Below are 12,594 nucleotides of genomic sequence, written 5' to 3' on the forward strand. Positions count from 1 at the left end.
ACAGCCGGAGCGTCTTCATCTCCAGGTCTTGACTCGAAGTCACAGGTAATTGAAAATGTATCTTCATGTATCTTCTGAATTTCCTGACTTACTTGGTTTTTTTTTTTATTATTTGTAGATGTGCCCGAAGCTCGACCCCATCTCAAGACTGTTCCCGTATCGGCCCCCTCGGAAATGACTGGAGCTCGTCCTCCTCTTAGGGCGGTTTCGAAGTTAAAGGCTCCTCCGCTATCAGTTCTTCGGTCGGAGCCTCGGCCGCCGAAGAGACAAAGAGTGGTGCGGAAGGAGAAGGAGCTTGCGAGTTCTTCTGCCCCTAGTCGTCGTAATTTCTGACCCGGAAGAAAGGGTGGAAGTGGCGGTGGCCGCGCCTCGGAACCTCATGCGGCACCCGACTCGGGACACGTTGCGGCGGATGTTCCGAGACAGGAGGAAGAGACTAGGGCTGCGTCTTCCAGAGGGGAAGAAGAGACGAGGACCGCATCCTCCAGAGGGGAGGAAACGAACCAAGAAGGGCCGTCCGTCCTGCAGAAGGTGGTGTCGGGGATGGTTCCCTGGGCCCTAGCCCATGGGAGCGAAAAGAGTTCATCAGTCTCTACAACGCTCCTTCATCGCAAACCATCGGCCATCAACAAGGGTGCTTTTTGAACTCGTTCCCTGCTTGGTTAAGGCCAGAAAGAGTTATCTTCGACTCATCTGCTGCAGACGGAGGCCGAAGGGCGACGCGAGGATGCCGAAACTCGGGTCGGCGTTCGATAGGCGAGGCGGCCCTTGCCCGGAAAGCTGCAAAAGCAAAGGCGGCTTTCTCCAGGAGAGCCCTTGATGAAGCACAGCAGAGGTTGCTCGGGTATTGGCTCTCCTTTCCGGAGCTGAAGAGAACAGACGAGTTCTCGCAGTCCATGCTTCTTGTGCGATGACTTGGCTCGGGCTAAGCTTGAGGCGGCGGGGCATATTCGCAGGCCAACGAGAAGACTCGGGAGGCTGAGAAGGTTAGGGACCAAGCCGTCCAAGCTTTCCTTGAGTCAGTGGAGTTCGAGGATGAGAGGGATCGCTTGTTCCAAAGCGGATTTCGGAATGTGTCAAAGACATAAAGAAATCTTTTCTTGACCTTGATCTCTCGAAATTGAGGGTGGAGGAGCCTCGGAATCCGAGAATCTGGACGCCGCTGCTGAAGTCACCGCTGGGGATGAGGCCGGTACATGCGAGAATGCTTCGGCACTGCTTCCTACCGAGGAGGACAGAACTGTGGCCCCTTGTGTTTTTATAAAATCGATGTATTCACATGTTGTACTCGCATGTGGTTGATGAATGAAAGAAAACGCTTAGTTTTATTCATTTGACTTGGCTTTAATCTTTCTTAGTTCAGAGTCTTTAAACATTGAGTACCGAGCTAAGGATAGTAAATCTTGAGGTGCTCAGCGTTCCAAGGATGAGGCAATGATTGTCCGTTTAGATCTTCTAGCCGATACGTTCCCGGTCGGATGGTGCCCGAGACGATATAGGGTCCTTCCCAATTGGGTCTCAACGTACCCGATCCAAATTCCTTGGTATTGGAAAATACTTTTCGGAGAACCATATCTCCCATTCGAAACCTCCTGATCTTAACTCGGGTATTGTAGAACCGAGCCACTTGTCGTTGTCGTGCCTCCGTGCGCAGCCGCGCCACTTCCCTTTGTTCGTCCAGAAGGTCGAGCCCGAGTGTAAGGAGTTCTTCATTTTCTTCCGCATTGAACGAAGTGATTCGAGCCGAAGGTAATCTGATTTCAACGGGAGTGACGGCTTCCGAGCCATACGCGAGTGAAAAGGGAGTTTCTCCTGTGGCGGTTCGAGCTGTAGTTCGGTAAGCCCAAAGAATTTTCGGGAGCTCTTCGGCCCATGCTCCTTTGGCCCGGTCAAACTTGGTCCGAAGATGTTGCTTGATAATCTTGTTAACCGCCTCAACTTGTCCGTTAGTTTGAGGATGATGAGGTGAAGAATAGACGTTTCTGATTCCGAGGTTGTCGCACATCTCACGAAAGCTCCTATTATCAAATTGCCTTCCATTGTCTGTAATAATGGTACGGGGTACTCTGAATCGGCAGATAATGTTTTTCCATACAAACTCGGTGATCTTCTGCTCGGTTATTTTAGCTAATGGCTCTGCCTCGGCCCACTTCGTGAAATAATCCACTGCTACCACAGCAAACTTGGTCTGACCTTTTCCCATAGGGAGTGGACCTATGATGTCGACATCCCACTGTGCGAAGGGCCAGGGACCAGTCATCGGCGTCAGTGCCTCGGGGGCTTGCCTCGGAATTGCCGCGAACCGTTGACATTTGTCGCATTTTTGGACGAGCTTGCGAGTGTCGTGTTGGATAGTGGGCCAGTAATATCCCTGTCGTAGGACCTTGTGGGGCGAGAGATCGCCCTCCGGAGTGGTTTCCGCAGATTCCTTCATGAATTTCACGTAATACATAGTTCGCCTCACTGGGTTTGAGGCACCGCAGCAACGGAGCGTAGTAACCTTTCTTATAGAGGGTTCCGTTGAGTATGGTGTAACGGGAGGCTCGGATCTTAACTCGTCGAGCCTCGGCGCGATCTTCGGGCAGCTTTCCCTTGTCAAGGTATTGGCGGATTGGATCGATCCAGGATGGTTCCGAGTCGATTGTATTGACGGCCTCGCTAATTGGTTCATTTATATTCGGCTTATCGACGTATTCGACAGGGACGAACCTGGGTATATCGTCTTCATCGGCGGAGGCGAGCTTTGCTAATAAATCGGCTTTGCCGTTTTCTGTACGAGGGATCCGAGTGACACGACAGAGTTGAAATCCATTGATAAGTTCTTTCGCTTTCTCCATGTATGCTCTTAATTGGTCTTTCCGTGTCTGGTATACACCGGTAACTTGATTAACAACCAACTGAGAATCGCTGAAAACACTTAGGTGCGTGACTCCCATGCTAGCGGCGAGTCGGAGGCCGAGTAACAATGCTTCATATTCTGCTGTATTGTTCGACGCTTGGAATCCAAGTCGTAAGGCATACTGTATATAGGTATGATCGGGGGTTTCCAGCACAACCCCAGCCCCACTTGCCTTCGAGTTGGAAGAACCGTCGACAAACAGTTTCCAGGGAATCCGGGTAGGGTCGGGGGAGCGGTTGTTGTTGGAACTGCAACATCCTTTGGCATATCGTTGACCGGGAGTTCGGTTGGTGGTGTTCCCTCGGCAATAAAATCAGCTACGGCTTGCCCTTTGATTGCTACCTTCGGTCTGTATTGAATGTCAAACTCACTCAGTTCGATAGCCCACTTCGTGAGTCGGCCGGAAGCTTCTGGTTTCTGCAATACCTGGCGAAGCGGAAGATCGGTCATCACGATGATGGTATGGGCATGGAAATACGGCCTGAGTCGGCGAGAGGAAGTTATTAAAGCCAAGGCTACTTTTTCCAAGCTTGGGTATCTCGTTTCTGCTGGCAATAACGCTTTGCTGACGTAATAAACCGGCAGTTGCTTTCCTTCGGATTCTCGTATCAAAGCGGCTACCTCGGATACTGCTAGGTAAAGGAGCAGGGACTCCCCTGATTCGGGTTTTGATAAGAGAGGTGGAGAACCGAGATATGATTTTAATTGTTGGAATGCCGCTTCACATTCTTCCGTCCAACCCATTGTTTGTCTTCCTTTCAACTGTTTGAAGAAAGGGAGACATTTATCCGTGGCTCTGGACAGGAACCGATTAAGTGCTGCGACCCGTCCAGTCAACCTTTGAATGTCCTTAATGGTCTTAGGGGATTCCATATCAATCAAAGCCTTTATCTTCTCAGGGTTTGCCTCTATTCCTCGCTGACTAACCAAGAAACCGAGGAACTTTCCAGAGCCCACTCCAAAAGCACATTTACTCGGATTCAACTTCATTCGAAACTTCCGTAGGATGAGAAACATTTCTTCCAAATCATTCACATGATCTGCCGCGTGTATACTTTTGACGAGCATGTCGTCAATGTATACTTCCATGGTTCGGCCTATAAGCCGAGCAAAGATTTTGTTAACTAATCTTTGATAAGTTGCGCCGGCATTCTTCAGACCAAATGGCATCACTCGGTAACAATAAAGGCCTTTGTCGGTGACAAAGGTAGTTTTTGATTTATCTGTTTGATGCATTACAATTTGATTATACCCTGAATATGCATCCATGAAGCTAAGGATCTCATGTCCGGCGGTACTGTCTACTAGCTGGTCTATCCTTGGAAGCGGAAAGCTATCCTTCGGGCAGGCTTTATTTAAGTCAGTATAGTCAATACAGACTCGCCACTTCCCGTTGGATTTCTTTACAAGCACGACATTCGCGACCCATTCTGGATAGTGTATTTCTTCTATGAAATTAGTCTGAAGGAGTTTGTTGACTTCTTCTTCAATGATGGCGTATCGTTCAGGGCCGAGCGGTCGTCGCTTCTGTCGAATCGGCCGATATGACGGATCGATGTTGAGTCGGTGAGTCATCACGGAGGGGTCGATCTCGGACATATCTTCATGACACCAGGCAAATACGTCGGCGTACCTACGGAGCAGGGCTATCAGCTTTTCTTTCAAGGGGGACTGTAAAGACGAGCCAATTCGTACCGTCTTGGATCCATCTGTTTCGACCAAGGGGACTGAGATAAGATCTTCGACCGGCTGCCCTCGTTCATGACTCTCGCCCCGAGGGTCCAATGATTCGATCGTTGATATGTTGATCAGACTTTTGTCGGCGGTTCCCTTTACAGCTATCATGTAACAACTCCTCGCATCTTACTGGTCTCCTTTGACAATTCCTACTCCGACTTAGTCGAGAATTTCAGTGAAAGATGGTATGTGGATACCACGGCCTGGAGGAGACTCAATGAAGGTCGGCCGAGTATTGCCTTGTATACTGAGGGTTGATCGACGAACAAGAATTCAACCATCATCGTCGTCTAATGTGGGGCACTATCAGCAGTGAGTGGTAACGAGACAATCCCTTCGGGCAGTACTTGTCCTCCGGAAAAACCGATTAACGGGGTTCGAACTGGGCGTAGCATGGATCGTTCGATCCCCATTTTGTCGAACGCCTGAGTAAACAACACGTCTGCAGATGACCCCGTATCGACGAGTATCCAGAACACTTTTCGGTTAGCGATAGTCAGGGTGACAATCAATGCGTCATCGTGGGGGTGATAGATACCTCGGGCATCTTCCTCTGTGAACGAAATGCAATATCTTTCCCTTTTCTTCTCCTTTGGTGGCCGATCTATAATCATAAGCTCGGACTTAGGCTGACTAAGTTTTCTCGCATGATTCCTTCGAGCATTGTTTGAGTCGCCCCCACCTCGCGGACCGCCGATAATTGTCCGGATTTCTTCCATAGGCTGACTCTCGGTCGGACGTCCCTCAGCTACCCCAGCTTTAACCACATGTTCTTTGAGTCGGCCGTCCTTTATGAGTCGTTCGATCTCTTCCTTTAGGTGACGGCAATCACTTGTGTTATGCCCGTGATCACGGTGATAATGGCAGTATTTATCCTTGTCCCACCGATTAGGATTACTCCTGAGCTTACTGGGCCAGTTGACAAAGCCTTCGCTTTTGATTTCCATCAATACCTGTTCCTGAGTCTTGTTCAGGGGGTATATGTGGAAAATCTTCGATCTGGTCGTTTGCCTGACCTTCGCTCATCATGCGCTTGATCATCCTTGCGTTTCCTTCCTCCGGCCGAGTCGGCTTCCTTTTTGGCCGACTCTTTGACCAAAGTTTTAGTTTCACGCAGAATTCGCGTTTCTTCGGCGTTTGCATACTTATCCGACCGTGCCATAAATTCTGCCAGAGTATCGGGCGGAGTTTTGTCTAGAGATGCCAGGAATGACTTATCTCTAACTCCTTGCATGAGCGCATTGAGAGCCGTTTCTTCTGAATGTTTTCGAACCTGAAGGGATTCGAAATTGAAACGCTTGATATAATCTTTCAATAGCTCTCCCTGCTTTTGAACTATGTTGTTCAGATGTGCAGGGGGCTTCAATTTCTTTTTTCCACCGATGAAGTTGGTGAGGAAGGCGTCGCTTAGCTCAACGAATGAGCTGATGGACTTTGGTTTCAACTGTTTGAACCACAGTCGAGCTACATCGGTCAGTGTAAGAGAAAAGGCCCGACACATTACTGCATCCGAGGCATCGTGGAGCTCCATATAGGTTCTGAAGCATTCGATATGCTCCGTCGGGTCGGTCTTGCTGGTGAAAGGAGTGATTTGAGGTAATCGAAACCTCTCGGGCAACCGAGCCTTCATTACCGAGTCCACAAAGGGGGACGCCTTTGCTTCGGATCTGGTCGAATACATATTCCGGCCATGCTTCATGTCCGCCATCTCTTTCGCCATTTCTTCCCGCACTTCTCTTTTAAAATTTTGAATATCGGCTTTCCAAGGTTCACTGCTCTCGGCCGTGCCTTCCATGGAAGGGCGGTTGCGCCTTCTTCGCTCTATCTCGTGTCGAAGATCGGTCGGGGGCAGGGAAGCGTTGGCCGACTGCGCTGGAGATGGTTCTGATTCGCCTTGGGGTTGGCTCGGCCGGAAAGACTGCGGCGCGGAAGGTTGAGGATCAACCGCCGCAGTCGGTACGTGCGCTGTCTCCCCTTGAGGATGCGGGAGTGGCTGCATTTGTTGCTGATACATTCGTCCAGCATCTGCTTCATCATATTCATATCAGACCGGATTTCCTGAACCTCCTTGTCCAACCGTCCATCGTCGCGACCCCGCTGATTGTTGCTTGTTCTGGTCGCTCCTCGTTGGCGGTTGTTAGGTGGGTTCTGGGCTGCGGGGACCGCGACTGGACCCGCTGGCCCTGTAATCGCAATCTCATTCAAATCTTCTTCTGGGACCGTCCTTCTAGTCATCACCATGGAATTCAATATAGAAATATGAGATGACTTTTTTGTACGGTTCCCACAGACGGTGCCAAACTGTTGATGCAAAAATCTGGTTCGTCCTCTTAGACCTTCGTATACCTGCACGGAAAGAGGACAAAGGAGACCCTGGCTTGAGCAGGGGACCCTCCGATGCCAAAGTCAGGCCTGGATTCTGGGTCTAAATGTATTGAGGGGTTTTGAGAAAGAATTTTTGCCTACCTCACAAGACGATGGAGGTTCCTCTTTTATAGCTGCTGGAGCATTTAATCGTACGAGGATTCTCCTCCTGATATCGTGTGCGGGATCCTCTCCTGGTATCACGGAGATAGGATCGTGCCCATCTCCAGTCTTCATCCGATCCCGTGAGCTTCGGGGTCGGGGATCTTATCCCAAGATATTCGGAGTGAGGCTTTATCTTGCGCTGGCCGATCTGATAAGAAGATCGGCCCGATGCATGCCCGGATTGCTGATGTGTCGTCCGAACCGACTTAACTTCTGTCTCGGTTTAGTGAACCATACCTCGGATCTGACACATCCTTTGGCGACCCGAGGCATTAAGTCCGAGTCTCCGAACTCTGTATCTTTTGTCCCCAACAGTATCTCTACAGCATAGATTGCACAACACGGACGGATAAGATCATTGGACTGCTCAGCATGTGGACCCCAGTGGCAGCGACACAACCTGAGTCGTAAGTCGCGACTCACGACTGAGGCAAAACGCCTTCATGGCATGTTCGTAATTTCCGTTTGAGAACAAGGGCACCTTCGCAGGCTGACCTAAACCCAGACCCAATACTTCCAAATGTAGCAGCCTCGCCTCACTGTAGACAGGCAAAACCCCCTACAAAATCCGGGCGCGGCTTCGGTGGATCCACGGATCCACCAAGGTGGGTGGATCCCTTACGGTGGGGAGCACTGTGATTCATGTGACTTAAATCCACACTGTCGGTCCGTTTTAAAACCTAATTTTAACGAATAATCATAAAAATGAAGCAGATCAAAATCTTAGATGGACCACACCACAGGAAACAGTTGTAATTGAGTATCCACCACTAAAAACATCTTGGGCTTTACAGAAATGTTTATTTACCATCCAACCTGTTGATAAGGTAAAAAAGAGCTGGATGAAGGGACCATAGAAATACCAGTTTGATATGATAATAAAAACTTTATGGTCTAGAAGAAGCTTTTAATGGTCATTCACCACTGTTTACAATGGTGTGGTCCACATGAGATTTTTATCTGCTTCTTCTTCAGATCACGCCATCAAGTGAGGTGTCAAAATGGATGGACAGCGTGGATGTAAGGAACATGCATCATGGTGGGCTCCACAGTCTCAGGAATCCACACACCTCGGTGGATCCCGCGCCCCCAAATTCCAATTCGAGTCCGAAAAATGGCGTAATTTCCGCCAATACGAGCCTTTCTCCCGGACTGGAGTCGTCTACAACATCTGTGCTCTGTGGGGCCCAACACATTGTACATGTAAATCCACTCCGTCCATCAGGTGGAAAATATTATTTGAACCATACATAGAAAATATAAATCGGATAAAGAACTCCTATTGGCTACAAAAATTGGAAAAATGTAAATTATTATTAAAACCTGTAAGTTCTCTCTCCGTAGCCCGTGTGAGTTTTATATTATGCTGATTTTTGTATCTTCACGTTATCCTGGTGAATTACGCCTGATTAACGGGTTTGATGACAGAAACAAAGCATGATGACCCCATTCACGAACCTATGGTTGGGATCCTATCCCCATTTCCACTCTTCGTGTGGCCCACCTATGTCGTGAATCTAGCTGATTTTTGCTAGCCTTTATTGGGCCTAGAAACGAGGATAGAACCTGATGGACGGAGTTGATTTTTCATACGCAACTTGTGGGCCCCGCAGATCTTGAGTGTGCTGTAGACGATTCTGTCCCTTTTCCCCCGCACTATAAACTTCCAACTCACTTCACTGACGCGAGAGAGAGAGAGAGGAAAACCCCAATTGCATGGCGATTTAAGGTTTCTCTGTAGAGGGAAAAAGCCCAAACCCTAACCGGGAGCGATTGCAGAACTCGGCCAAGATGAAAGCTTCTCTGAAATTCCGGGAAGATCAGAAGCCTCTGGTAAGAGCGAAAATCCCTCTCAGCGTCCTAGGGCTTCCCTTCCTCTCTGGAATCTCCGCTGGTGATTCCAAAGAGCTCTGCTTGAATCTCAGCACCTTCTTCGAATCCGGCCCTTCTCTCAAAGTCTCCTACCGACCCAACGATTCCTGGAATCCCTTCAGCCTCGCCGTCAAGACCGGAATCGGATCCTTTGGATCGCCGATTTCCGCTCCCATGGCCATGAGCGCCGAGTTCAATCTCCTCGGGCGAGGAAACCCCAGCTTCTTCCTCCAGTTCAAGCCTCAGATCGGCGATTTCTCTTTCAAGAAAACCTCCGGATCGGCGATCGTGTTTCCTACCGAGCCATCAGCCTTCTTTGGCCGGAAAATCAACGGCCACGAGAAAGATCCGGATACGGACGGAGAGGGATCGATCGACGGTGTAGAAACGCCCGTTGCAAACGGCGCAGCGTTTCGGCCGGTAAACGGGATCGTCGCCGGAAAGGAGAACGGGTTCCAGCCGGATGTCCGCGCCGCTGCCGGCGGGATCGTTGGGTTTTTATCCGGCGTGGAGGTGAGCGCGAGAACTGCCTTGCCTCTGAGGAGCAACGCGCTGCTGAAATTCCGGTGGGGCGTCAGATTCCCGGCCGAGCTCCGGGGCGCCTTTCTCGAGGGCAGCAGACGCAATCCAACGGCTGATATCTCGATGCGCAAGATCCCGCTCCTCGTGATGAGCAAAATCTCGATCGAACACGTGGCGAAAGATGAGAAGAAGGAGAGCGGGAAGAGCTGCACACCTAGCTATCCCTTCTGGCACGGAAACGCTGGCGTGGCAGAGGCATGCTTCTCGGTCAGGCGCCAGCTCGAGGCGCTGCAGGAGGAGAACGGGTTGCTGAGAAAGGCTGTGGAGGAGCTTCGGTCGGATATCTGCGCCGGCAGGTCAGTTCCCGTAACCGTAAGTCAGGATTCCGGCAAATACGACAGAGCGGCGAGGGAGGGCGGGAAGTCAGTGGCCGGAAAGAGGGATCGCCGGAGCGACAGCAAGGCGGGAGAACTTACCGGCCTCCCCGCGGCCGAGGGGGATGTGAATGATGAGCTGAAGAAGGCTTTGATGGCAGCCACTGGCGCCGGAATCTGACGTCTCCGGCGGGGCCCACTTTCTACATTTCTATTTTGAATTTCAAATACAAATACTTGCTTGTGTCTGTGTCGTTTGGTTTTTGGAACTTTTTAAGTATTTTTTTAAATATTTAGTTAGATATTTTTTTAGTAATATTGTAGGTTGTAAATCCGTTTGTGGCTGCTTGCATAAATACATACATCAATGATGACGGAGTTGGCTTATGATTTTAGTGTTCCAAGCACAGTCCAGAAAGGACTGGGCACATCCAAGATTGCTTGTAGTTTTAAAGGACCAGTTTAGTTAGATAATCGTGAGACGTCTGTCATGGCTTGGGAAATGGATGGCTTAAAAAAGAAGGGCGACTTCCCAAAGGGATTCTAGAGCACCCAAGCCATGTGACTTCTCAGTTAAAGGTAGCCCAAAAAATGTGTGTACCTAATGGACAGTCCAAATTAAGTTAAGGGTGTCAGTTGGCCGTGTTTTGTCTCAGAAAGGCTACGACTTGCTCAGTTGGGCACTATGGCTGGGGCCTGCCTGTCCATGATATATGTGCTTTAGATCTACGCTGTCCATTTCCCAGCTCATTTTAGGGCATGAGCTCAAAATTGCTGTTGAAATTTTCTGAGGGCCCGCTATGATGTTTATTTGAGGGGGCAGCTTCGGGCGAAGTATGCCACTTACATCTGTTTTGAGGGCTCATTTCAGAGTATGATACGATATCTGTCTTGCATTCTTCTGACAGCTCATTTTGGGGTATGATACCAAAAATAAGGCAAATTCAACTCTTAGCTGCACCACAGGAAACAATGGCAGTTGACCATTAAAGACTTCTTTGTGGGCTTCCAAGGTTATATTAAAGCTTGTTGGATTTTTTAATACAAGTGTAAATACTCGTAAATAAGTAATTACGACACTTTCACCCTTTTGGAAAATTTTGGAGAATTTCTACCTTAGAAACTAGTTCAAAGTTCAAAACTGCTAGTTAAAATTTTTAGACATCACATTGACATGTATGACACATCCATTCGGTCCATCCATTTTGAGACGAGCAAAAAAAATTTATGTAGATCCAACACTCAAGTGGCCCGTACCACACTCAAGTGGCCCGTACCACAAGAAGCAGAATTCCTTTGAAGTTTTTAGCCGTAAGTGTTCGATTCACTTTTTTTTGTGGCATGGTCCACTAGAGCTTTGGATATGCCTCATTTTTTCAGGCTTACGCCATAAATTCAGCCGGCATAACAGAGAAACAGTGTGTATAAGTGAAATGCACCGTAACATGACCCATAGATATTTTTTTTGCAATGTTCTCGTTTCCGTGTCCAAAAAGCAAGTAGTCAAATCAAGCACAGATGAAAATATTGTTAATGGACAGGGAAGTAATTATTATCCCCTGTGCGGGTTATTTACCAACCTACTCAGAAATCAAACAAGCCCTTGGTGTGATGCCATCGTAGGATTCTCGGTGACTTTATCAACAGGTTGGATGTCAAGTAAACATTTCAGTGGCCCCAGGAAAGAAATTTGTAACGGTGAAGAAAGAAATTTGTAACGGTGAGTATTCAATTACCACTGTTTCCTGTGGTGTGGTCCACCTAAGATTTGGATTTACTTCATTATTTTGGATTATGCTCTAAAATAAACTGTCAAGATGGATTGACGGCATGGATACAAGGCAGGTACATCACGGAGGGCCCCAGTCAGGGATTTGCCCACTTCTCATACCCTTAGTTTAAAACACCCAAACTGTGGCCCCACAATGGAGTGTATGACCACAGTGTACCAATAGGATGGCAATTTTACATTGTTGGCATTAGACCGACGCATGGGGATATATATATATATATATATATATATATATATATATATCATCATGCTATTCTTTTATCATGCTATTCTTTTGAATGTACAGTTCAAATAACTATTCTTTTGAATGTACGCATGAGCGACGCAAGGGTCAGTTTGGGTGGTGAGATTAGAAGGGATTAGGTGGGATGAGATTCATCTGTGCCAATTCCACTCCATGTTTGGAAAGAATGGAAAAGCTTAGGATTACATTAAATGGAATTGCATTGGGTCCCATGCCAATTTCCCTCAATGTTTGGGAAGTTGTGTAGGTCCCAACATGATGTGTGGGCTATATCCACACTGTCCACCCATTTATCGAGATTATTTTAGAGCATGGGCCAAAAAATCAGGTAAATCTAAAGCTCATGTGGACCCTACCATAGCAATCAACAAGGATTGAATACTTACCGTTGAAAACTTCTTTGGGGCTACATAAGTTTTGGATCTACCTCATTTTTAAGCGCATGCCATGAAATTAGGTTACAAAACAAATGAACGGTTTAGGTATAACACATGTGTGTTATTATCAGTAATTTCAAATGATTGTGGTACTATCAACAAAGCATGGCATTAATTTTATTCCATGACGACATGGATGATTCCTGCTGTGGGTGGACAATTACTGCCTTGGGTAATAATTATGTTTT

General features: G+C 48.1%; 1 protein-coding gene across 1 annotated transcript; it reads left to right on the forward strand.

Annotated features, from left to right (window-relative positions):
- The first annotated feature begins 8,857 nt into the window (after positions 1 to 8,857).
- Positions 8,858 to 10,320, forward strand: LOC131219611 (uncharacterized). Its single transcript, XM_058214864.1, has one exon. The coding sequence runs from the start codon at positions 8,957 to 8,959 to the stop codon at positions 10,112 to 10,114; it is 1,158 nt and encodes a 385-aa protein (XP_058070847.1). The 5' UTR covers positions 8,858 to 8,956; the 3' UTR covers positions 10,115 to 10,320.
- Positions 10,321 to 12,594: the final 2,274 nt, after the last annotated feature.

The sequence above is a fragment of the Magnolia sinica genome, chromosome 1 (assembly GCF_029962835.1).
Source record: "Magnolia sinica isolate HGM2019 chromosome 1, MsV1, whole genome shotgun sequence".
In the NCBI taxonomy this organism is placed as follows: domain Eukaryota; kingdom Viridiplantae; phylum Streptophyta; class Magnoliopsida; order Magnoliales; family Magnoliaceae; genus Magnolia; species Magnolia sinica.